We start from the raw sequence: 26,981 nt of genomic DNA, 5'->3' as shown, positions 1-26,981 counted from the left end.
CTCTATGTTACATGTACTATATGCTTCTCTATTACCATTATCATCCTCATTTACAGTTTTATATGAATCTGTGTGTTGAATGAATCTTTTAAGTGAATTATATCATTCTTCTTTCACTGAATCATACCTTTTATTCACTGAACTGAACAGTTTTGATGGCCTTTCTTGGCTCCACAGAGCGACTATAGGACAAGTCAATAACATTTTAGTGTGGCCTGTGAGCGTTTCACTGTGAATGAACAAATCTTTGTTTGAATCCTGAATAAATGTTGTTTGTACATATGCACATACATATTGATGTTCACATTATTGTTGTTATTATTATTTTTTTTGCCTTTTATTCCTCTTTTTCCAGCTTGTTAAATATCCAGTAGCTGACCCAATGATGCAAAAACGACACATCTGCTCATATTATGTAATTAATTCTCTTTTTAACATGTGTCTTGATTCTGTAATTACAGACATCAAGAACAAACAGAAATTTGAGTTTGTGAACAACTTTTGAATTTCTTGAAGAATAAACAAGCAGAGGTTCGGTCAAGACGTATACAGTATAGTGATTTTCAATCATTAATGCTAATTGTTTAGTCATGGTTTAAATTTTTATCTCGTTAAATATAAATCCAAAATTATTTATTTATTTATTTATTTTAGGGAGTGCAAGTATAAAAACAGGGTAAATAACTAGTTTGTGTGGGTCCTCTTGGAGGTGACATCTGTATGTACTGTGTGTAAGAATGAGGAGGCTCCTGCTGGAGGATTCGATAAGAATGAATGGAGACTATTAGTGTTCATAACCTTTGTAATGATCAACTTATTCTTTAATTACTTTGTAAATGTTTGAAAATGAGAAGGTACGAGAAGCTGACTACAGCAAAGCAGGACATGGAAAGAAAGAAAGAAAGAAAGAAAGAAAGAAAGAAAGAAAGAAAGAGAACTTGAAAGAGAGCTGGCGGGGAGTGAGTAAAGTCCCTGATATTCCTCCTTTCTTTACCTGTAATGTAATGCATCCTGCAATGGACTGGCTCTCCATCCAGCGTGTTTTTGTCCCTATGGGCTGAGACACTGGGATCGTCTCCAGAATCCCTGCAACCCTATAGGACCTAACCCTACAAGTGATTCGGTAAATGAGTGGATGCTGCGGTTTCACTAAATAATATGGCAGTAGAGCTGTAGTGTTTTGTGTTTTTTTTTCTGATTAATGTTTGTTTATTACTGCACATCAGTTCATATTTAAAGTCTGCATCCACATATTAGCTAGTTAACAACTCATAATATTTCATAATATTGTCTATTGTTGCAATTTAGCTTGATTATCAATCTGACATTTTTTTTTGTTTCAATTTATAAGATTTTAGAAATGCTGATTTTATGTGCCATAGTTTTATAAAAATATACATTCAACACCTTGCTCGATGTTGCCCTCCAAATCCAAATGTAGTCAATGTATATACAGTATAAATATATTATAATCGACAAAACAGAAATACAGTAAGCCTAGAAGAGGCAACAGCCCTTAAAGTAAACCATGCACAACGTCCAGGTAGTTGATGTAATGACCGTTTGGTTTGTTAGATGATACATATATTTTCGCCATTAGGCTACATTTCTTACCAAAATTTTAATACGTCTTCGGGTTAAATGAATCTTTATTATTACGTGTGGTTTTACTCACACGCGCACAAAAAATAAAAATTGTACAGGTGTATTGTGCTGGTTTGGCTCCCTCTGTCGGCGGTGTTTGATCCTGCGTTGATGTGTAACTGGCTGCTGCTGTCTCGGAGTCGCTGTTATTGTATCAGTGCGTTCAGGGGCCATATTGTTGATGTGTCACCTCGGGAGGAGATCACTCACACGGTCTTGACTCTCGATATTTATCACGGCAGCTGGTTTATGTCATTTTAAATGGATTTAACGTAACAGGTAAGACACATATTTAAACTAAAATATCCAGATCTCAATTACAAGAGCGACTGTTTATTTAATTAACGTTAGCCTGAAAGCTAAGTCAGTGGATGAATTCAATGGCAGCTGGTTGATACACAATTACTGTCAGTGTTATACACTTACAATTTATAGATTTTTTATATGCACTCTTATAGATCGTGACACCAATCTAAATGCCTTGTTAGAATCGATTATGTCTGTTAAAACACGTCTGATCGGCTTGTGAATGTTATCAAGTGCTAGAGCAACAGCACAGTTATTTGTGTGTGTATTTTTTTGTATTCTTAAGCATTTCAGTAATTGACCGTTCTGTATTGACCGTATCTGTTTGAATTTGAGTGGACAAAGCAGATTATATTTCATAAACATGCAAATTGTTGTATACTCGGACAGGTTAGCCAATATGCTAAAGCTAACAGCACCTGTGTGGGAACAGCAGTCTGTCACCGAACTTATCGGCTCAAAATGAGTAATATAATTTTCCTTATAGCTGTTATTTGCTTTTATCCCTCTTTTAGTGCCATTTACAGATAAAATAACGTGTGTAGTGCGACAAAAGGTGGCAGTGCTGGGTTTCGTGGGCTGAGCACTTTCCATCCTCCCCATAGAGAACTACAGAAGAAATACACTAACATAATGTGAGACGAAACTGACAGATCAAATACAGATAAGAAAGGGTGGAAAGGAAGTTAACCTGGCCAGGAAATCAGGAAATCATGTGATGTTTTCAAAAAACGAAATATGTGCCTGAAAGTGTTGAGGTTTATCATCCATTTAACAGCTTTGAAGTTTTCCAGAAGTGTCAGTGAGTGAGATATACTTTTCAGTTGGGTGATAGTTGACACTACGTAAAACTGACATCTTAAAGACGTCACATACACACATATATACAAATAATTGTATTTATATGTATTGTATTAACATTTATTGATGTATGCGTATAATTTCATGCAAACAAAAAGGGATATACTGCATTTCCCACCTGTAAAAACATTCACACACTTAAAGGGTTTAGAAGTAAAAATGAGAGAAAATTACATTTTAATCTCCTCTACAAAAATCGTTTTTTCTTCTTCTTAAAGAGAAAGAGAAAATAACCTGCAACTCAAGGATTAAAAATTGTGGGCTCAAGGCGCTTAGACCAAGGTCCATTCTTGCACAATGGTTAACCCTCACAATAAGCTCCTAAAATAGGCCTGGCCTATATTGTAACAATCATCCTGATAGTATTCATAACACATTCTTGATTATCCTGCTGAAGGGCTTCTGCCCCAGTTTCATTCATTCAGTGTGAATCACACAGTGTCTTTTTCCCCAGTGCCGAACAGCATTTGTGTGCTTCTGTGTCATCTATAGGCATTTAGCTGGGAATCCAGTTATCCGCTGAATGCTAATACAATGACGTATTAGGCAAGTAGGGTGTGAAAGGGGTAGGGCCACCTTAGTTTCACAAAACTGCCTCCAGGTGGAAGGAGAGCCATGTCCCACACCTCCATCATGGAAATGTGTGGGCTTGGACAGTTATTACATGCTCTAATAATAGCAGTGACCCAACATTGGCACAAACATTGTACACAGCATCCTTATTTCCTGGTACCATGTAAATGTTTAGCTTTATTTGACCTGGTGATCCAGGTTTTTTTTGTTTTTTTTGTTGTTGTTTTTTATAGTGGCTTCTTGTTGATTTTAAAAGGCACACTTTTGGTGTTCCATTGGTGATGGAATGGTGGTAGCAAGTGGAGATTCTTACACTTCAAGGTCTTCCAAATGCGCGCTCACACACACACACACACACACACACAAAGAAGAGTTAAGTTATGAAATTTTATTATTAAAGTAGCCATATTATGCCATTTGGAATATTGCCTTTCATGCAGTGTGTAATGTAGCTGTATGTGAATGTAAATGATCTGCAAAGTTGCAAAGCCAAAAGTCCATGATAAATAAAGTTTTGTCTCTCAAAAGAGAGAATCGACTTCGAACAGTCTAAACGAGTTATCAGTAATTCGAATCCCACTTCATGGTGTAACACATTTGCATAATGGCTGCCTGTTTTCTAAATTGGCTGGCCGTGAACATGTTGACCCACTTTGAACACTGTAGCTAGTTTGTGTGGTTAACATCATGTCGAAAAATCACTGTCCTATGGAGTGAAAGTAAATTTGTTTTATTTTCACTTCCAAATGATGAGACTGCAAAAATTCATTTTTCCACTGTATCACAGCAGTACAACCCCAGTCTTTGTTCCCGTCGTTTTACTGACGACTGCTTCTCTAATCTCAGGGAGTTCAATGTAGGATTCACAAAACCCTTGCTCTGAAAGATGGCTCAGTACCCAGTTTATTTGGACCAGCTGTCTCCACTGTATCATAACCTGTAAAAATGATAAATAATAGTTGTTTATATTTTCTATGTAGAGATCAAAATATGGAACTACAAGGGGTACACGGTAGACCAATCACAGCAGACTGGGCCATCTGACCAATCAGAGCAGAGCAGGTTCATTGAAAGGAAGGGTTTAGCGAGAATTGCTGGAAAGTGAGGTGATAGTAAATGCATATTTTGAAAACCTTGCGTAAATGTCAACCTGTTGTAGGAAACTCCAAAAACAATATTATGAACCTTAAAAATGGCATAATAGGGCCACTTTAACATAATCTTATTTGGGATTTTAAGGATTTTCTTTAGCTAGGCCTAGCATTATATGAATAACCAGTCAATAATTAGGCTGAATTAAAAAGTGAGTCGGATGGTAGGAAGCTGCATTGTTTTGAGTTTTACGTGCATGTGACTGTATTTTGTGTGTTGTGCTTTCCTGTGCCAGTAGCTGAAGGTGGTCATGGAGCCGTCGGATTGTCACAGCGAACTGACCCCTGCCTCTCACCCATCCCAAAGTTCAGAGGTCAGCATGGTTCTGGAAGGATCAAACGATGTCATCAGCAGTGGGGGTGAATCTGATTTAAAACAGCAGGAGGAAGACACTGAGCTGGACAGTCTTGAGCTGGATGGTACTCTTTCAGATAGCGTGGACAAAGAAGGTCAGGGACCAGACATGCACATTGAGGTCCAGCGAGATGAAGGACTTGGAGAACATACCCAGGGTGATGGGAACACTAGCTGTGACAGTGGAACAGCATCCACTGATGATGCCAGGTCTCCACCAGCTGTTCACGACAGCGCTGTAGAATCACTTCCTGCTGTTCTCGATGGAGAACTCGAATGCTCTGGCCTTGATGAACCAGCGGAGCAGGTTCCAGAATCAGAAGGTGGGACTCCCGATAAAGTTGAGGAATCTTCTCAGTCTGTTCTGAGTGGGACAGGTGATATTTCATCCACACATGCGTTCAATGGACCAACAGACCTTAACAGAACTCCTTTGACTCCTACACCAGCTCCTCAGGGTGAGGAACTGCCAGATGTCGTTTCAGTACCCCAAAACTCGCAATCCAAACCCAACATGAACCCGTATGACACAGACTGCAGCAGGAAACTGTTGTCTGAGATCCAGCGCTCTCTGTCTCAGGAGTCGCTGCTGGATGAGCTAGAGGATGAGCTGTTGAACAGTCAGTCAGATGGCATGCACAAGGGAAGTGCTCCCAATGGGCTTCAGAAGGACCAGAACTCCATGGCTCTACTTGAGAAGTGTGTACAATACAAGTACTCCCAACAGGAGAAAGCCATCAAGAGGTAAGCTGTTGATTAATAGCTGACTTCAATCAGCTCACGCAAGGTTATAGTTCATTATTGTTTGATTTATAGCAGCAGGAGATGGTAAATCATTAGTTTAATTTTACATTCTTATCTGCATGAAAATGTCACTTCACTGTCTTTCATTGCCAATGTGTAGCAGTATTTACACATTCACCCCCGTAAACATCAGCTAAGCATGTGAAATAAGTTCATGAATTATCAGGATTATATAGGATTCTTTCTTTCTTTCTTTTCTTTTAAACGCCATACCAGCTTCTAAGGCTATATTCATGGTGAAAATAAAGTGCAATCAATCTCCATATGTTTTTTGTAAAATATTTACTCTTTTATATATATGTATATATGTATATATGTATATATATATATATATATATATATATATATATAAAGAGTAAATATATTTTACAAAAAACATGGAGATTGATATATATATATATATATATATATATATATATATATATATATATATATATATAATACAAATAATTAAAAATTAATCTATAATAAAATATATTTGGGATTTTGTTAAGTTTAACTGGGAATATTATTAGATAATGAATTACCCAGTAATTATACTTAATTTAATTTAGTCCGATGTTATTTTGCGTACACCGTTTTGGGAGCAGCGAATGATATGTTCGGATGATTCAAAACAGTTCTGTAGTCTGTGAGTCTTTTTGACTGTTTCATTGAAAGAACTGGCAAAGATTTATGAATCAAACTACGATGTTTGTGCTTTGTGTTTGTTTTTGCATCCAGCCACCGAAAACCATGCAATAGAATGACATTGGCTTTGTCTTACTTCATGGTTCATTGCCTGTTTAACTCATTACATTTAATTCAGACTGCGATTTCACAAATCTGGTAAAATATGATTTATTTTGCTATGGTGCTAATGCTACTGATTACTTTATGCTGTGATCGACCTCGCCTGTCTGGTTTAAAACCTCCTCCTGTTCTGGCTTTATTAATTTTTGCAAGGGCATCTGGCTGACTTACATATTGGATCCGATCCACAGCTCTGTTGTGTTTGGCCTGCTGTTAATATTGTCTGATGGGTGATGCTCACGGACACCTGTTCCCTCTGCTAATATCACATGGTCTTTTCTACATTGACACATATTGGTGCCTTATACTTTGCTGAAAACAATTATTTGTTGTTCTTGATGTGGTTTAGATCACCAGTGTTCTTCTCATTGACTAGCAATTAACAGATGGACACAACAACAGAAGCAGTGTTATTTCCCAGTACAACAGCTCCAGTGTATTACAATGAGCTAACATTGGTAGTGACAGCTGCTAACTGTTTTTCAGATTACTTGATGAGAATAAGAAACATCAGGAGCTGATTCTAGGCATCTGCTCTGAGAAAGACAACATGAGGGATGAGCTGAAGAAGAGGATGGAGACAGAGAAACAACATCTTTGCACCATTAAGAAAGTAATGGCTGCCATAAATTGTCTTGTGTGTGTGTGTGTGTGTTCATTTTTTTTTTTTTTTTTGGATAACCTGGCTATCTATTTGTCCATGCACTGTAATACAAGGAAGCGTTAAAAAACATTGCTGTAAAAATTTAAGTTTAGATTAAAATTTGCTTTAATTTTCATATATTGTCCAATGGTTATGTATAAGTTTGAAGTCAGTTAGATTAAATTGGAGTAGCCTAAAATCTTTTTAATGTTCATGAAAGAACACTCTTTTTCTCCCCCAGGCTGCATTTATTTGATCAAAAATACATTAAAACAGTAATATTGTGAAATATTTTTGGAATTTAAGTATTTCTATTTGAAAATATTTTTAACTATCATTGATTTGTAGGATGGCAAAGCTAAATTTTCAATGGCCATTATTTTTAAATGTCACATGATCACTGTAATGTTCTGATTTGGTGCGCAAGAAACATTTCTTATTATTATAAATGGTGAAAACCGTTGTGCTGCTTAATATTTTTGTGATGCATGTCTTTCAAGATTCTTTGGTGAGTAGAAAGTCATCTTTGCATTGTTTATACATTTCTAGTCTATCCAGATTTTAGGTTCGCTCAGCCCAGTGGCATTATTTGTTATTTAAATGCCTTTTCAGTATGTGGATGGCCATCCCTGACTGTACCTTGTTGCACTGATTAGAGAACACTTGTTTGCTGACAAGCTTTCATCCCAAACTGGAAAAGCAGGTTCGTTTGAGACTGACTCCAGGCTAAAAGAGACTGTAGGTTAGTTCGGTCTGAAAGAGCCCCCGTCACGGAGGGTAACAGCACAGATCAAACAGATCTGCCCTGCGGGGTGGACAGGTTGAGAAGCCACAATTAAGTGTTGCAGTATTGATGACGTGAAACTAATGTGTGCGTTTTGTTGTCATGGTTTCTCCGCACAGAACAGGCATCTGAGGCCACACAGACAAATGCTTCATCTGAATGATACCTTGTCTGTCTGTTTACTTTCATTCAATAGGAGCACTGTGAAGAAGACCGCACATTTGGTCCCTATACATGGTTGCCAGAAAAGGAACTGTTTCTTTTTTTAAACCTGAATGGAGTCTTTGTCACTTATTGAAATTTGAGTTTAAATCGATTTTCATAAGCTGTCCAGAACTAGACATTTAAATGAAGACGCAGGTCATATTGAACTCGCTGGGCGTGTAAACTCTGATCTGTTTTGGATTAGCCACAGTCAGAGCTGTCTCTTTTGTCGTCATTATGAATATGTTTATGGTTACCACAGTCATAGCCTTTTAACTGTTTCCCTCTCTTGTCTTACCAGTTTGAAAGCCGGGTGGAGGAATTAATGAAAGAACTAAAGGACTCCAGAGATAAACTGGTTCACCAGGATCAGGCCGCTAAGAACGCCATCCAGCAGCTGCAGAGAGAGCTGGCCTATCGACTTGAACAGGTAAGAGGTCAATGCCATGGAGACACTCCAAGTAGAGACTTTTGTGCATAAGACCGCTGGATAAATTACTTCTAAATCCGTCGGTGCTCTTTGTGTAGCAGGGTCTTTAAAATGAAATCATGTCAGTCCTGCGATCTTATTTGCACAAAGTGAAAGAGGGTCATGAGGATGTGAAGTGCGGGGTTTCCATTTGCCTTTTTGTCCTCATCCTTTTTTATTCCACACAACTGTGGGTAAATGTAAAGTCCAGAATTCAGATATTGAGGTCTGAATCTGAGCAAAATTGGAAAGTGAGTTGTGTTTGGTTTGGCAGGACTTGTTCAAACAGCCCCTCACTCTCATGTGAACTCCTCAGTCAAGTGCGAGGGCCTCTCTTTTGCTCTTTCACTGTCATTGGAAACATCAAATATGCCCACATTTCCATAGAATGGAATATATTTGGGATGGTAAGTAACTGGATGTTATAGGTTCTAATCTCGGATGGTCCATAAACAATATTTGTTCATGTGTTTACAGGCCAATAAGAAATGTGAGGAGGCACGGCAGGAGAAGGAGACAATGGTGATGAAGTACGTTCGAGGCGAAAAGGAAGCTCTGGATCTGCGGAGGGAAAAGGAACAGCTGGAGAAGAAGCTACGGGAGGCCACATCCGAAGTAGACAAACAGGCCCGGCGGGGAAACACACTGGCCCAAGAGAAAGGACGTCTGCAGCAGCTCTATGACGCCAAGGTCATACAGGAAAATACAGTTTACCTTGATGCTTGATATGGTGTGTGACTCTACAGCATGCACTGATTGTGTACAGGTTCTCACGAGTGTTTGTCTTTGATTACTTTTCTGTAGGAGAATGAAGTGACAAGACTTTCCCGTGAACTGGAGAAGGTCAAGGAAGAAATCAATTCTCATGTCATCAAAGTAAAGTGGGCACAGAACAAGCTGAAGAGTGAAACGGACGCTCACAAGGTAAACCAGAGAACACTGAATAAAGGCTGTTTAAACGAAGCATGAATTAATAATAACTAAATAATATACATATCTAAAACTATACATTTGAATAATCATTCTAATTATAATGAGAATACTGTCTAAATCACTGCTATAACACTAACAACACAGAGAAATGATATGTTGGAATCACTTTTAGAATGATTTATCCAGGTGAAGAACGTTAAAAAACATTGAAAGCCAATCACAATACACCAAATTGTAAAAGCCTGTGCATTTAAAGCAGCGGAAGGCATATAAACAGCACAGTAGTATAATGTTATAGTTATGGTTATATTAGTTGTCATGTTGTGAACAAGTCTATAGAAATGAACTCACTCTTTTATGATAGGACACATTATTATAGCAGCCATGATCTAGCCAAAGGCCAAACTCCAATTTCGACGAAGAGGAAAGTTCATTTCCACTGCAGTTTGTTAAGGGCACAACAACATTTTCCACAAAAAAATTAACATAAGATTATTTAAAAATAGATTCAGTTTTATTGTAAAAAAGTAACTCCAGTTAAAGGGATTACTTTAACTACTTAAATATATTAAATGAAATATATCATCTATAATGTAAAAAAATATAGTTATTTTACATTACATCTAAATTGTATTTTTCTACCAATTGCATCGAGTTTGGATTTGGCAAAAAAAAAAACATTATGTGTTATTTTATAGAATGTATTGCTATTTTGAGTTAGGACTTATTTTATAAGTTCAATTTTCATTTTCATTTCATAATTTTAAGTGTTCTTGTTTTTAATTTTTTTTACAGTTACTGAAAATTATTTGTAATAGTTTTAGTTTAAGTTAACAATAACAACACTGTAACGCTGATGTCATTTTACTGAGATGTCTCTTTAATAACAGGAAACAAAAGACAAACTGAGAGAAACTACTGCCAAGCTGACTCAAGCAAAGGAGGAGACTGAACAGATTCGCAAAAACTGCCAGGACATGATCCGCACATACCAAGTACGGTTTACTTATAATGACATGAGACTAGTAATGCCCTCTAGAGGGCTCCATATACAAACATACCCTGCATGTAGAATGCAAAACACAATTTATTAAAAAAGGTTGCTTTAGTCCTCTGCAAATTGACACAATTGATACACAAATTGAGTGGCTTATCTTCATCTGTGGGGTATAACTAATTTGCACTTTCTGTTGTTTGTTGTAAACTTAAGTGATTATACTATCTCTCTGTGTCCTGCAGGAATCCGAAGAGATTAAATCAAATGAATTGGATGCAAAGCTGCGAGAGACCAAAGGAGAGCTGGAGAAGCAAAAACAAGAGCAGACAGACCAACTAGAGGTGCAGTTTCACTTAATTTACACTCATATTCTCTTGAGTCAAACTCAATTTAAGAGCATAAACGTAAATAAAAAAAATAAAAATAAAAACCTATCCAGATTGTTTGAATGATATCAGTATTTTTGTCATAATATAAAGCCCTATTGACATCAATTTTTACATGCATATTCAAGTAATGTGCTTCAGCAGAGAACGGAGGCCTCGTAAAAGTTACATTTCAGGGGGCAGGTGTTCGTTCATATTAAACCTCATGTGTCTTTGGTTTGCTTCTTTTAGTTGTTGTGCCACTGCGTCGCTGAGATAAACTGTTTGGCCCGTATGGCACTTTGCCACCTGCTTTTAAATGTATTTAGGAGTAAATGAGCCTCCATTCACCAAGCGTCATTAGTAACTGAGGCTGACAATGAGAGTGTGTACTCCCTTATCAATGAGTCGCCCCTGTGCAAGAAATAGTGCTATTAGCATTTGCATTCTCATTTGCATTATTAGCATAGTGTTGCCTAGCAGGCGTCTTCTGCTGATTGAGAGCACAATAATGAATAATGGTCAAGCATGTCTCAAAGGAGGGGTTTTCATGGTCATTTTGTTTGATTGGCAGATGCACAAAGCTAAGATTAAGGAGTTGGAGGATCTGAAGAGGACTTTTAAAGAAGGCATGGATGAGCTGACCACCCTGCGGACCAAGGTGGAAACTCATTTCTAAAGATAACACTATGAAATGATTATGTGCAAGAGTACAGTTCTGACGCTTTGGCACTCACTCTGGCCCTCAGGTTAAGTGTCTAGAGGACGAACGGCCCCGCTGGGAAGACGAACTCTGCAAATACAGAGAGATCATTAACAGACAGAAGGCTGAGATCCAGAAACAGAGGGAAAAACTCGCCGCTATCACTACACTAGAGGAGCAGCACCAGAGGTCTGAACTTGTGCCTGCAGCAACCTACCACTGAACATGTCTATTATTAGTTCAGCTACCACACTGCAGCCATTCTGATCTTTAGGACTAGTTTTTCACGTCATGAAATAAGATTGAATTTGTTGAGAGTAAGACTGAAGATGTGACCATACCAATACCAGTACATTTTTTTTTTAAACCAATTTAAAAATGAATTTTCTATTGAACATAATCCTTTTAACTATTTTCAAAGTGTAGGATTAATACCAATACAATCAGCGAATTGAACCTAACTGTAAAAGTGTTACCACTAATTAATATTGAACATATCACAAACTATCACAATTTCTAAAGAATCTAAATTTCTTTAAAGAAATATAGTAAACATTAAGTAATAAAATGAAGCTCAAAGAAAAAAAAAAACAATATGTCATTAAATAGACCAGTGTTTTTATTGTTAACTAAAATTAACATTATAAGAAATGCATTGTTAATTGTTATTAATTGAAATAAAGCTAAAATAAAATAAAGAAATATTACATAAAACTACTAACTGAACTGAACCTAAATGAAATAAAATGTTATGGTGAAGTACTAAAATCACTTAAATTAAATCATTTAAACTGCAATAAGATAAATAAAAACAGACATCTATATAAAAAACATTAAAGAATGCATAAACACAACAAAATTACTAATATAAAAAAACATTAAAAACTAAAAATAATGCCAATTCAATACACCATAACACTGGAATTCACTCCCATTGCTTAGCCTTATTTTTGTTTATGTGGATATAAATATGCAATTTTCTTTACTCTATAATAATTCTAATAACACTACAGACTTTATTCCCATTAGCACTTTCAGATCCTTAGACCTATTCATTTTTCCATGCTCCTGTTGAGCATGGAGCGTCTGTACATCAGCCAGACCTTGAGTGGTCTCCCAGCGGTTGGTGGACCCTGCTGATGCAGGAACTGCAGGTGGATGTGAATCTATAGGGTGATCACACGGGGCCCTGCAACACACACAGAATAATTCATACCTATGTGGCCTCCTCACATGGGCTGCTCTGATTACACTTCTGGTGGCCACATAAGTGTGTCATTCAGCTGTATTAGCTCATTCTTATTTTGAGGGTATTTAAAACCTCTCTATGCAGTTGAGTTATGTGTATTCCCAAGAATGACACGCCTTGTCTTTAGTTTGTTCATTTAGAGCAGTGGTCTCAGACCCAGTTCCTTGAGGGCCACACTCCAACTCAAACCAGCTTGGAAGTTTCTAGTAATCCTGAAGACCTTGATTAGCTAGATCAGGTGTGTTTTGATTAGGTTTGGAGAGCTGTGAACCTTCAGAAATTGAGTTTGCGACCACTGATTTCGGCCTTCAGTCTTACACTTTTATAGTCTATGCAGTCATTTGGTCTGGTGGGAATACTGGTACACCATTATGATATAACTCGACAAGGGTGGAAATCACTTAAATAGCACGGCCTGTACACGTGTTGGTCCTCGTGTCTGATGTGTATGTGTCTTTTTTTAGGGATGATCAGGAGATAGCATCCTTACGGGAGGAGGTGGAGAATCTGAACTCTCAGATCACTGACTTGCAGAGGGACATTGAAGGAAGTAGGACAAGAGAGGGGGAGCTACTGGGCTTTACTGAGAAACTTACCAGTAAAAATGCTCAGCTGCAGTCTGAGAGCAACAGCTTACAAGCCCAGCTGGACAGATTGAACAGCACTTCTAGAGAGCTGCACAGCAAACTAGAGGAGACAGAGAGAACCCTCTCTGAGACGGTAAGACGTTTGCTTGTGTTAAACCGCTCCATCAGTGTTGGGGAGGTTTCTTGGAAACTGTACCATGCAAAGTGACAAGCTACTTGCAATTAAAGGTAGTTTGCTACAGTACAAGGCACTTATAAAAATATTACAATCTACACTTATTCAAGCTGTTTAAAAGTATCTTAATTATATAATTATCAGATAATTTATTAAAACTGTCTGCAATATTTATTTGCCATACAAAAATGTATCTTAATAAGGGAAGAGCATGAAGCTTGAACACAAATGTAGACTTAATGCAATTAATAATTAATAAAAAAAATTGTATCTAAAGTGAAAATATTTAACAGCAGTATTTAATAACATTATTTACCACAGAAAATTAAAATGCCACTTCTGAACACTGCTGAGTAATGACTGAAATTAAGCTATAATGATCTCATTTATTACAATGAGCCCATGCAATGAAACAAATCCAATTACTTATCACTAGCTACAGTGCTACCTGCTTGAATAAATAGGAAAACTGACCAGTTTAATTACAGATACACACACAAATCTTTCTTCATTCATTTTGTGTATGTTTTCAGACGTACAAATTGAAGAAAGAGGAAAAACAAAGGCAGGAGGAAGTTCTGGCATTGCAGACAGAGAGAACAACACTACAGGCCGAGACATCACAACTAAAGACACGTGTGGAGGAATTACGAGACGAACTGGTCACTCAGAAGAGAAAACAGGCAGCCAACATCAAAGACCTCACCAAGCAGCTCACGCAGGGTGAGCACTTTACACAAGCAACACAAATAATTTTCACTATTTATTGATTCACATTTATTTGTATGAATAGATTTTTTTTATTATTCTTTATTAGTGATTCGTTATGTATAGATTTTATTTATCATGTATTTTATTTGATTATTTTTATATTGAAGCAGTGGCGTATCAAGTCGTATGCTAAAAAATTTGTACCCCACAAACGTTGTTGGACTTCAACTCGGTTAACTTAACTTGGGCTCTATTGTTGATTTTTCTGAAGTAAAATAATGTTACGTGTCGTATATCGGTAAGGCAAGTATTCGCTGAGTTTCAGTTTATCATTGTGAGGCACTCCTGCTCAAAACAGAGATGAAAGAAAACGTTTGTTTTCCTTATTTTGCAAAAGCACAATGTTTTGTTGATATTATGAGTGCACACAAATAAAAGTAGACTTTGCAGTTCCAAATTAGATATACTCTTATCTTTATGAGCAAAAATGACTGCATATTTTTAAGCTTCCACGTAACAAAAAAAAAAAGCAAGTTGTCACGCTGGTGCCTTTCATGTTCTGCTAAGCATGATTTAGGTTTTACTCTCCACACAAACGATTGGATATGCGCATAACAGCGCACATTTATCTGTTATATTTTTTCATTAATACTGTGAAAGTGTTTCTGTCTATAGAATTAGATTTTAGGCAAGCCATAATGTTGATTTGAGAAAGCTAAATTGATCAAACATGCTCAACTCAACTTAATAAAGAAACAAAAATAAATATTACATCTTTGCCATTAAAAAACGAAACTTAACTATTTTAACGGCTGCAACAGCAGCTGTGTAATAGGGAAGAGGGAGAGAAAAAAAGACATGGGCTCGAGTCGGACTCAGGCTGAGAATTCTGATAAGCTGTCGGACAAGGGAAATTGCAGGGAAATTCATTTCCTCATTTCAATTAAATGTTCCCCTCAGCTCGGCGGATCCCCAATCTGCCCGGGCCCATATACACCTGCTTACCCAGATGCTACTTCACTGTATTGAGGCCAGAAGTAGTGAGAAACTCAAAAACAAGTTTGTCATGGTCAAGAAGGATAGTAAGCATCAAACTGGTTTTAAACCCAGTTTTAACGCTAGTCATCAAAATTAACAACGTTGTTTAATTAAAAAGTAAATAAACAAAAAACTGAATTTGTTAATTTTAAGTGGCATATATATATATATATATATATATATATATATATATGCCACTTAAAATTCTCTGTCAACTTTCAAGACTTGCATGAAAATCTAATTATGTTTTAGGTCATATTTATGCAGAAATATAGTAAATTCTAAAGGTTAAAGCAGCACTGTGTATATATATATATATATATATATATATATATATATATATATATATATATATATATATATATATATATATATATATATAATATATATTATGTAAGACAAAGCGGTTTAATGTAGTCTGTTGTAGTCCGTTTGTTCATGTTTTCAGAGGATGAGAGCATGTCACGCAACAGGTCCATGCTGGCATCTTCCTAATTTGGCTCGCTTCTACCAAGTAAATCCAGCCAAAATACTGTTGGACATACAGCCTTTGACGTCAATATGGGAAACATTCTCCTCCCTTTTTAAAATGTATTTATTTTTTATCCTAAATAATTGTACGTTTAGTTTCATTTAGCATTGCTTTTTTTTCCTCATGCTGTTTTCTCTATCAGAGCAACCCCGAGACCCATTTGGTTTGCAATATGACCCTCCAATTAAGAGCCACTGATGCGAATGATTTTTAATGCAAAACGAAAGACAATGAAGTAACCAATCATAACACAATTACAAAAAATGGCTATATCGTTCCACTCTCATATTATTTTTTCCTCTGTGTCTAGATGTCTAAACTAGAATTCGATTTGTTATTTTAATAGGCTTGCAGTGAGTTACTTCTCCATGCTCCCAGGGGCCACCGGCACTGTTAGTAATTATCAAGCCATATTGACGCTCTCGGTGGAGCAGACTGACATTCATTGCAGACAGATTGGGTTTATGTATCTGTGCCTGCCTATAGCCGCAGGAAAGGCTAGGTTAGGGCACAAGACTGTTTCGTAGCGTCTTATTTAAAAAAATTTGAGAGAAGAGGCAAGGAAGCGAGGACAAGGGAGAAGAATGTGCACCATGAGACTCTCTTTAGTGTCAGAGGAGGCATACAGTACGTGAAGGTATTTTTAAACAAATCTATTTTTTCCTCCCCGTTGGGTACCCGTGATCTTCAGCATCTTTTCAAGGTCTGCAAGCTAAATGTGAACCTTAATTCTGCATAGTTGACGGATACTACAGATGTGCCTAGTGGGTGGTAATTTTCTGGTGGGTCATAATCCCCCCCACAAGCAGGTGCAACACTAGTATGAGGCACTGAGCGGTACAAGCAATCAATCATTGGCCCATTACCGTTACTGAGGTGTTTTGTCTATGCCAGGAGTGTGTGTGTTTTTTCAGTAGAAGAGAAAGAAAGAACTTATTGTTTGATTGTGCCCTTGTGCAGCTCGTAAGAAACTGGATCAGGTGGAGAATGGAGGATGTGATCGAGAGGGCAGCAGCATGGGCAGCCGCTCCAGTTCTTCAGGTACATCTATTTAACACTTCATTAGAGATGTTGAGAGTGAAACACACTTTTATCTTTTCTTCATGAGGCCTATATATAATGCATTATGAAAGAACTCATAATGTCTTATCCAACAGTTCACCCTTGCTGATTTTAGACCTCTTGCTCATGTGATGTTCCTTAATTATAATACTTTTTATCCATATGCTTTTCATAAATAGTTGGAAACAGTTATTATATGTTGTGATGTTTATCTATTCGCATTTTCCATTAACACCTTTTTTTTTACTGTCTATGATCAAAAATGCGGCTTTGGTGAGCATAAAAGTGTGTGTGTGTGTGTGTGTGTGTGTGTGTGTGTGTGTGAGAAATGTGTATGTATGTAAAGTTTCTGGGTCAGTACAGATTAAGGTACATCAACATCAATTCACTGTCCGAATCTGACAAACCAGAAAGCAAACATTTAAAGTATAGTAACACACTTACAATTAATATGTCTTTCAACATACAAACAAGTAGTTCCACTTAATAAAGGACACTTTAGGTATGTATAAAACTAAAATACTGTCAAGTTTTTCTAAAAAAATTACTTAAATGTTTTAACACAAATCTAATCTTGATATTTATGCATTTAAACCCTCTGGAATGCTGACCTGGTTTACTTTCTTGTAAGTGTGTTACTGTAACCTGCAATTTTTGAGACACGAGTCAAAATTAATTTATGTGGTGATCATAGTTGCTAGCAGCATTTGCAGCATAAATCTTAACTTGTACTGAACCCAGAATGTTCTTCTATACTTATTGCCAATTCTTTGTTGCTTGTAATATTACACTTATAGATTGACTTCACAATGTTTTCAACCTCTCATTTTCAGGCTCTTTAAATGCACGGGGCATCAGTATGGATGATCGCTCTCCAGAGAATCAGTCTGGTTCATCAGCGGTAGTGGTGGACAGCTTCCCTGAGGTGGACAAAGCTGTGCTGGTGGAGCGCATCGTGCGGTTGCAGAAAGCACACGCTCGTAAGAACGAGAAGATTGAATTCATGGAGGACCACATTAAGCAGTTAGTGGAGGAAATCAGGAAAAAGACAAAGTGAGTGAGAGCAAAAAAAACAGAATGCAAGGTAAAAGACGATGGAGAAAAGCTCCTTTGCTCCCATCCCAAAGTTTAATTGCCATTTACTGAGCTTGAAGCTGCCTATATATAATATATATTCTTATGTAACCAAAGTTGTGATGAAGGACACCAAATAGAAGCCACGAGTTTAATTCAAAATTAATAATGTAGAGGGACACAGTGGCACCAGAAAGCAGTTGGGCACTTATACCACACTGAAAAATGTATGAATGTCTGATAAAATATCAAAATGTGGCATTCATTTTTAAAATGAATATAGCACAAATTTGCCCTTACAAAAATACTGGAATTGCAAGTTTTGCATGTAGTTTGTTTAATATTTACCACTGTTATATTCAGATAATTTTAATTGTTTAAACATTTCTGTTGCCACTATAGAGTAGCTCTGAGCTCATGTTTTGGAGAATTTCTCAGTGCCGCCTCTCCTTTCCGTCTGGTTGCATTTGGCAGGTCATTGTCCCTCTCTTCCATCCTCTCTTTCTCTTATTTTTCTCTTTATTGTTCTTTTGTTGGACTTTTTTCCTTTATTTATTTGTCTAGAGCTTCCCGACCAAGGCTTGTATCTTGTCTGACTTTCATTACAAAAGGAAATCTGGCAGACATTCATCTTTTTCTTTCACAGACACAAACACTGAGTGTGTGACAGAGGTCTTGGCAGTGATATTTATAGCTGTCAGTTCTTGCGGGATTGATGCATCACCGAGATTGCTAATGATGGCTGATACATATTCATACGCACCTTCATACATGAGGAATCAGGCGGCCGATACCCATTCCACCACAGAAAAAAAGCATCTTTTTGCTAGACAAAGTGAATGGTCTTAGAGAACGAGAGCTCTTTGTTTTTGTCTTTGGATGAGATAAATAATTGAATATGCCACAGAAGGCTGTGAGTTGGGTTTCCGCCACCGCTCTGGACATAAATGCCTGTCCCTTTCCTGTCACTCGAGTAACGATAGGCCTTGAATCGATCTTCCTGCACTAACCCAGATTCATTAGTTCTAATCAAAGACGCATCCCATTGAGGTCAGGCTTAATTTAGCCTCCTTAACTGATCTTTAGCCATTACTTGCAGCTGAGCCAAATTCGGCAAGCAGTGGAATGTTTCCCAGTGTTTATCGACTGTTGCCGTTCGAGTGATTCTTTAACACATGGCAAGGTTAGATTTGGCCGGTATATCGTTCAAGGCTCCGTGGAAATTGATTACAGCATAAAACTGAGCTTGATTTAATAAGGTTTCCTTGATTTAACAGCGTGACTACACCTAGCTGAGGATTTCCATTTATCTCTGAAGAGATAAACTTAACTATGCTCACTGCGCCTCTCATCAAGGGCACTTAGAGGAAATCACTGATGTTCTGGAAGTGATACTAAGTGCCGTTGCATATGATTAATTATTGCTTGAATGGTGCATAAATCCTTGCTACATTTAGTGGTGATTGCTAAATTTGAACAAACCCCTTACATAAACTTGAGCATGAACAAATCATATGGCTTGGTGTGGAGTGGTATGCGGTTACTTTTTGAGATTTCTGTCCAGCGGATGATGAAATAAATGTGTGGGAAAAGAAAAAAATGATTGAATGTTCAGACTCTGAACTCCTCGGATTGACGTGGCTTCCCTGGGGACTCGAATATCATTGGAACATGGCAAATCATAGAAATGTTGTCAGGTGCACTCCAACATTGTGGCAGTTTTGCACGGACAAGCACCAGTTTCAGAAACTTTAATAATGTAGTTTCAGATTGTATTATTGTATGAAATTACTGGAAAGGCTGGTAACTGAAATGGGCATTTTTTTGACCCATATATATCTTTTGATCAACACTTTTGCGTCTCGATTGAAACAGGAATACGCTGTCTCGATGTATCTTTTAAATTAGCTTTGATTCAATGTGATCTTTGATATGAGCTCTCATCTTTACTCGTGCTTCAGCTGTAGTGCCGAAAAACTCACAATCCTCATGAAATAAACATAAAGATTCACATTTTGTCTTTTGATTCCTTGAATGAAGACCGAAGCTTAGAATTCACATGTACAAACAGACTGTCAAATCCCAACTCTCTTTATTTCACCCTGTCTCGTGTCTGTTTTTCTGCACTCTTCTGGTGTTTCTGCTGTCTGACTTTCAGTTTTTCAGCCTCTAGGCTGTGAGAATCAGGCCATGCCACTGCGCTTAAGCTGAAGCTGTGATCTCTTTTATACAAATAGATCTGCAAATCAAAATCAAATGCTAAGAGTGGTGTCAGAGCTGTGGCACACAGTGTATTATCTGTTGTCCAGCCTGGGTCATGTCCCGATCCAGTTCCCCCTCTCTTTCCCTCAAGTTTACTGTCAGTTCTCCTCTTTCCTATAAAATAAAAACCAATAAAAAGTCAGAAAGGCAGTGGATTACTACTATATTGTTCTGGCAAACAGGACAGGTTACAATGAATTCCAGTTAAACAATGTAAAAGTATGCATGCATGTTTAGTTAGTTAACTTTTAATTTCTTTGTGTTTCGTTTTGTTAAATACTACCATTATGGAGCTGGGGTCCACTTGGACCCCATATTAGTGGGAGGTAAGTTATTCATTTTTATATTTTCTTTATTTTATATTTGTCTATGTGTACATAAATGTGTGGGTGTTCATTATTTATGTAGCATCAGCACTTCACAGAGATTTTGTTTGCGAAGCATATGCGAATTTTCCCTTTTTTCCTTCCTGTCATTCTGATAAATAGCCGCTTTGAGACATTTTGAGTCATCAGGATGACAAAAAAAAAAGTTTGTTTGATAGATGCCCTAGTGTGTTCATTTCAGATTCAGACAGTGGAATGAGAGTGAATTCATCAATTCAGAAAGCACTTATATAGTTTTTTTTTTCTTCTTCTTTTTGTTTTTTTGTTGAGGCCTTTAGCCTCACATCCTCTAATGTTTTTGTTTCGAGCATTGGTCTGAAGAAACCATTAGAACTGAATTCTGTCTTTATTTGGGCCATGCGTCACTGCAGAGAAAATAGATTTGAAATAGCAGTGGCTATAGAGAGAACTCTCTCCTGGAGACTGAAGATCACTACATCATCCTTTATAGAAACCACACAGGTTTTTTTTTTTTTCCTTCCCCCTTTTCTATTCCAGCATATTAAATGGACAACAATAGTGATGGAGATGATAATTACTTTAGATTTCCATCTGCTCACCACTTTGGTTCAAATTGAAGCACTTAAAGCTGAATTATGTCTTTTATAACTTAAGGCTTTTTTAAGATGTCTAAAACTCTGGGTGTAAAGTGTGTTCTCCTGTAGGTTTTTTGTATGCATGTCAAAAAGCAAAATCATGAATCCAGTCCCTTATCTACACTTGGTAGATAACCACTACATACATTCACTAATTAAAACTGGCTAAATTATTTTTATTTTTATTTTTTTCTCCCAAGAATTACTCTTGAAAAAGTAACAATGACATGAAAAGCTTTTTCAATGAAATGAGTGTCACGTTAAATAAAACTTATGAGACAGACTGGCTGAGATTTAGCTGTTCAAAGCCTTCTAATCTTTTATTTGTGAAACTCATTTATCATCCCGAGTGAAAGAGAGGGAACGAGAGAGACAGTGATGAGGTGGATACGCTAATGGGGTCCTAAAGGCTGCCGTCTTTCCCTACTCTGTCCCTGGGTTTGTTAGTAACATCACCTTTTACCTAATCGCTGAGGGTTATGGTGTGACAATGGCCCTTATTCTTAAGATTTCACTGACACTGACTGTGTGTGCATGTACATACAGTATTGTTCAAAATAATAGCAGTACAATGTGACTAACCAGAATAATCAAGGTTTTTAGTATATTTTTTATTGCTACGTGGCAAACAAGTTACCAGTAGGTTCAGTAGATTGTCAGAAAACAAACAAGACCCAGCATTCATGATATGCACGCTCTTAAGGCTGTGCAATTGGGCAATTAGTTGAATTAGTTTAAAGGGGTGTGTTCAAAAAAATAGCAGTGTGGCATTCAATCACTGAGGTCATCAATTTTGTGAAGAAACAGGTGTGAATCAGGTGTGAATTTGCCACGTAGCAATAAAAAAAAATACGAAAAACCTTGATTATTCTGGTTAGTCACATTGTACTGCTATTATTTTGAACAATACTGTATATGCTATTCAACATACAATGCAATTAAACTTTCTGTTTTTAAAATGTTCCTGTAGGATTATCCAAAGTTACGTGCTTAGAGAAGAGTCTGGAGCACTTTCTTCCGAAGCCTCGGATTTTAGCAAAGCCCACCTGAGCCGGAGGGGAGGTATCATGGCGTCGTTGTACACATCCCACCCTGCCGATAGCGGCCTCACTCTGGACCTCTCACTGGAAATCAACCGCAAACTCCAGACTGTGCTAGAGGACACCCTGCTCAAAAACATCACACTGAAGGTATAAGTCACCATCCATATCCACATCACAGGAGTTTTGTGGCTTGTAGGGCATTTCTGTTACTTTCAAATTTTTTATATGCACATACTGGGCGAAAAATTAAATCATATCAAGAATTGCGATAAGTTTATGTTGATGATGATGTTAAGCCCTGGAGATTTTAACTCTGTGTAGAATAATCGAACAGCCTATCACACACAGCAGAAATAGACAAAAAACAGCCAGTCAGTGCTTGTCATTAATAAGGCAGCATGTTCTGCATGTGTCTGTGTGAATGAGTCGCGTGGTTTTGTGACGCTCAGCATCTACTGTCTCAATATATGAAGACTGTCCATATCAACTTCATCTCCAGAGCTGCTCCAAGAGTAAATTAACAAGCATTTCACCATTTTATTTGAGAAGAAACTACTGTCAAATGCACACTGAAATGAAAAGCTCTTCATGACAAGCGGTCAAAATAAAGTTGGTTTAACTTGAAGAAATGATAACACAAATATATTACTAAATAAAGTAAAACTTTACTAAAGTAAAACTATATATATATATATATATATATATATATATATATATATATATATATATATATATTAGGGCCGGGACTTGATTTAAAAAAATTATCTAATTAATTAGAGGCTTTGTAATTAATGAATCGAAATTAAGCACATTTTAATCGCATATAAATATTTGACCTGAGAACAGTGAGAAGTAATTTTTTTTCACATGGATTTATAGTATACCATTGAATAATGACTGAACACATAAGCTTAAGCAACAAAATAGTTTATTTTTGTTCAGCCAAGTCTAGCAGACCAGTGCAATTTTTGCCATTAAGTGTAGCAATAGCATATTTAGAAACAATTTAGAAATAGTACATTTCAGAAATTCAGGTAGCTTATAGGTGCTGGAACCTTCTGTAAAGTGTTTTTTAAGTAATACACAATACTGTCAATTACATTCAGAACATTGGAAACACTGACTATTAGAAAACATCTCTCTGTTGCTTCAGAGGCCATAACATACTAAGTCCAACTCTCAATAACCTTGGCCTAAACAATAAAGACTTCAACATAAACTGCCAGTTGCACCAACAAAATAATACATAGTTCAACAAAGTGTAAAGTCCACGCTAGCTGCTATATGTTTTGCGTTGAGGTGATACTTGACTCGATGTGCTGTGGAGATATGCGAACGCTAGTTGGTGCTTCAGTATAATCGGTCCGCCGAAACTCATCCAGTGAGAAACGTTCCGCGGTGCAAAAATAAGTTATTAAAAATGCGGGAATTTTTTTCTGTAATTAATTCATCTTAATTAACGCGTTATTTTTTGTGTAATTAATTAATCTCAATTAACGCGTTAAAGTCCCGGCCCTAATATATATATATATATATATATATATATATATATATATATATATATATATAAATAACCAAAACGGTCCATTGTAAATAACGTAGTGACTTACAAAGCACAAATCCCACAAACGTCATTTTGAAACCACATAGCTTTCTGTCTGTCAATCTGCATAGTCAACATAAATATAAGCTAAGTACGCACAAGGAGCTATTGTGCCATTACACAAAACCCATAATTGTATGGCTTTCTCCTTAAAAGTTGATTTATGCAGAAACCAAAGATAAGCCCAGTATTAAATTTCGATAATCCATGAATTATTTTCATGTTATAGCCAATATTAAAATTTCTAAATAAATTTTAAATGGACCACTTTAATAAAAAATAAGTCAATTTGAATGCTAAGAGGGGATGATAAGAGGCATCACATAATGTACAGTAAAAAAAAAGGATATTTGGATTACAAAGCATTAGATTACAGAAAAAGTATTATGTGTAATATCCAAAAATTATTGATGCAAATAAATATTTAGTATCAGCCAGTAACCCATATGGTACAAATATTTTGTATATTCCTTAGACGAGCCCCTTAATGTTTCCCACTCAAACCTAACCTCCTGATTCAACAGGAAGTACATCAACACCAAAGAGTATACTGTACTCGTCGAGTGATTTCACAGGGTCTCTGTGTCCTTTCACAGCATACTTTCAAAAGCAAATTTGGTGGTGATGGATAACCGTTCAATAACTGGGCAAATTCCCATGCTGGCAGCGACCATTTCTCGGTTATAGAGCCACATCCAGTTCTCAACAGAAACATCAGCTTTCCTGTTTTGAGGGAGCACATCAGCGGGGAGAGAAATTAATAAAGTATGTTTTGAGTACAGTGGCGGTGGCACAATGGCAGGATTACGATCTTAGCATGAGATGAGCAGGAAATCAGACCGTTTGGAAGCAAAACAGCCTGAAATTGCCTGATTATCCTAGCTTACAGGCTCTCTTCTCTCAGATGTGCCTCTTTTTGCTTTCTGTGTATCTGGATTGAATGGCAGTGCAAATAATAGCATTAGTCCTCACAGCTGTCTGATTTGTTTCTCTCACTACAGGAGAACCTCCAAACGCTGGGTTCGGAGATCGAACGACTAATTAAACAGCAAAGGGTGCCGGACGACACAGCCGGAAGGAAGTGAAGTCAGTCGAGGGGAAGGATGTTGTAATAAATAGCACACACTGTACGTCTGAGCCCGTTACGAAACAATTTACTTTGTTTGGGATCAAAACAGTGCTCTCTTCATCAGACAAGTTCAGTTGGTTTTATACACTGGAGGCACAGTTCAAAATAAGGACTGATGCTTGGACAATACTTATGGGACAAAAGACTGGAACACAAGAAGATTACCAAGAGCCTGTGCCCACTTTTCTTCACGTCGTACCCAATGTCCATCTGTTCTCTCTTCGCCGTCCCGCGCTGTGACTCGGTTCATCAAGTTCTGAGCAGAACTGCAATCCTAAATCCAACGACCTTGTGTATGAAATTGGGCAGATGAATGACTATTCTCATAAACGTGACCCCAGGCTCTTTTGAAGAACAAAATATCTTGGACTAATGGAGACCCGAGGATTCTGCAGCTCTTTAGAGGCTTTCAGAGGCTTTTTCTCTATTCATTGCTCCGCAGGTTAATGGGCGCTCCACATCGCTCTCATTTCCCCCTCATGCAAACATGCCAATTAATGAATGTATTATGTCATGAGAAGGACCCTTGCGTCTCATCCCACACGCTCTGACCCAGGAGGGTGGGCAATATTCCCTGTTCGAGCTGCTGCTAGGTTACCGCTATACCTGGATAGCATTGTTTCTCGCGAAGCACTTACGCGACAGGGGCCATGCCAAAAAACCCAGCTCTTGCTCCATCTCATTATGAAGTTAAACACATTCATTTGAATGAATAACTACATCCCAGAAATGTTTGATATATGTAGGGCTATTCTTAAGGGAGCTTGCAGTTCATTCAATCTGGATTAAGTCTAATTAAATATTGTTACCCCCACCCCCTCTATGTTTTCTGTAGAAACAACCTTGTAATTATTTTTATGTTCCAACTTTTTTTTTTTTTTTTTAATTAATTTTTTTCTTGTGTATGATGTTCTTGATGCTGCTTTTGAAGAGCCCGTTTCCTCCCAAAGAAATGTAGAGTGTAAAATCCCTTTGAAATGAAGGAGACATTATAAATATTAAGGGAAAAAGTGCAATTTTAACCCCCCTCTTTGTTCGTTCGACTGAGCCGTAATCGCCCTGGCTAGCGTCCTATCTGAGACTCCAGCAAAAATTCCCTGTTAGCATCCAATTCCATGGTGATGTAACCATATGGTACATAACATTGTGCAGAGTTGAATCCATTCCAGCCGATGAATTGCGACTACCTGAGGCATCATTGGTCTGCTGCTTCGTCTGTCCCTTCTTGCAGTGGTGCATGAAGAAGGATCACCCCGTGGGATGCTGATGATGGATTTTTTTTTTACATTCACCTTTAAAGCTTATGCAGATGTGTGATGATTGGCAGATCTCAGCCGGTTTACCATCCAATTTAGTGCCATTTTCAGTCTTCTGGGTTTTCTCACGTTTGAGCCGTTACAGTATGAAAGTAAAATCATGCCCATACACTGTGATAAAGGATTTATAATAACTTGACATACTGCGATAGAAGCGTGTCAAGGGCATATTAGCTGTTCAAACACTGAGAGCCTGTGCTGAAGCTCTTAGCATACCCAAATCACAAACGCATTGCAGAAAACGCTGAATGAAGGAAATTCTGCAATGCTAGCAGGAAAAAAAAAGCATTTACGTTTAGCCCTTAATAGCAAAATGAAGCCTCTCTGATCTCTTGATAATGTCAGTGTTCTTTACATTCATTGTTTATTTAATGTCTCAAAATATAAGAGAGGTTTCTCGGAGTATGTATGTATGTTTGTGAAGGGTGAATTGGAACTGATGAGAAAAAGAAAAAATCGTGTCGATTCTGTTTCTGGTCTGTCATTTATGCTCTGCCTGACTGTATAGTGAGTGAAACTGTGATTATAAATTTGTAGATATACTGTACCATGGTCCAGTGGTTTTTAACTTCTGGAGTCTACTGTATATATGACGTTTAAAGGGGATTAAAATTCAAATATTATAATTGGAAGT

At 37.3% G+C, this 26,981-nt stretch overlaps 1 protein-coding gene across 2 annotated transcripts; it reads left to right on the top strand.

Annotated features, from left to right (window-relative positions):
- The first annotated feature begins 1,773 nt into the window (after positions 1–1,773).
- Positions 1,774–26,973, top strand: LOC113076931 (coiled-coil domain-containing protein 186-like). Of its 2 annotated transcripts, none has more exons than XM_026249550.1 (16): positions 1,774–1,923; positions 4,775–5,634; positions 6,973–7,099; positions 8,419–8,547; positions 9,064–9,276; positions 9,391–9,510; positions 10,410–10,514; positions 10,759–10,857; positions 11,456–11,542; positions 11,631–11,773; positions 13,298–13,553; positions 14,129–14,318; positions 16,837–16,917; positions 17,772–17,991; positions 22,227–22,446; positions 24,904–26,973. In XM_026249550.1, exons 2-16 carry the CDS (start codon positions 4,787–4,789, stop codon positions 24,985–24,987), a joined length of 2,922 nt encoding a protein of 973 aa, XP_026105335.1. In that variant the 5' UTR covers positions 1,774–1,923; positions 4,775–4,786; the 3' UTR covers positions 24,988–26,973. The 2 variants fall into 2 exon arrangements, with proteins under 2 accessions (XP_026105335.1, XP_026105334.1); XM_026249549.1 differs by having other exon boundaries at positions 4,772–5,634.
- Positions 26,974–26,981: the final 8 nt, after the last annotated feature.

Source organism: Carassius auratus, unplaced genomic scaffold (genome assembly GCF_003368295.1).
Source record: "Carassius auratus strain Wakin unplaced genomic scaffold, ASM336829v1 scaf_tig00021493, whole genome shotgun sequence".
NCBI classification, from domain to species: domain Eukaryota; kingdom Metazoa; phylum Chordata; class Actinopteri; order Cypriniformes; family Cyprinidae; genus Carassius; species Carassius auratus.
This window is presented reverse-complemented; position numbering and strand designations above follow the sequence as displayed.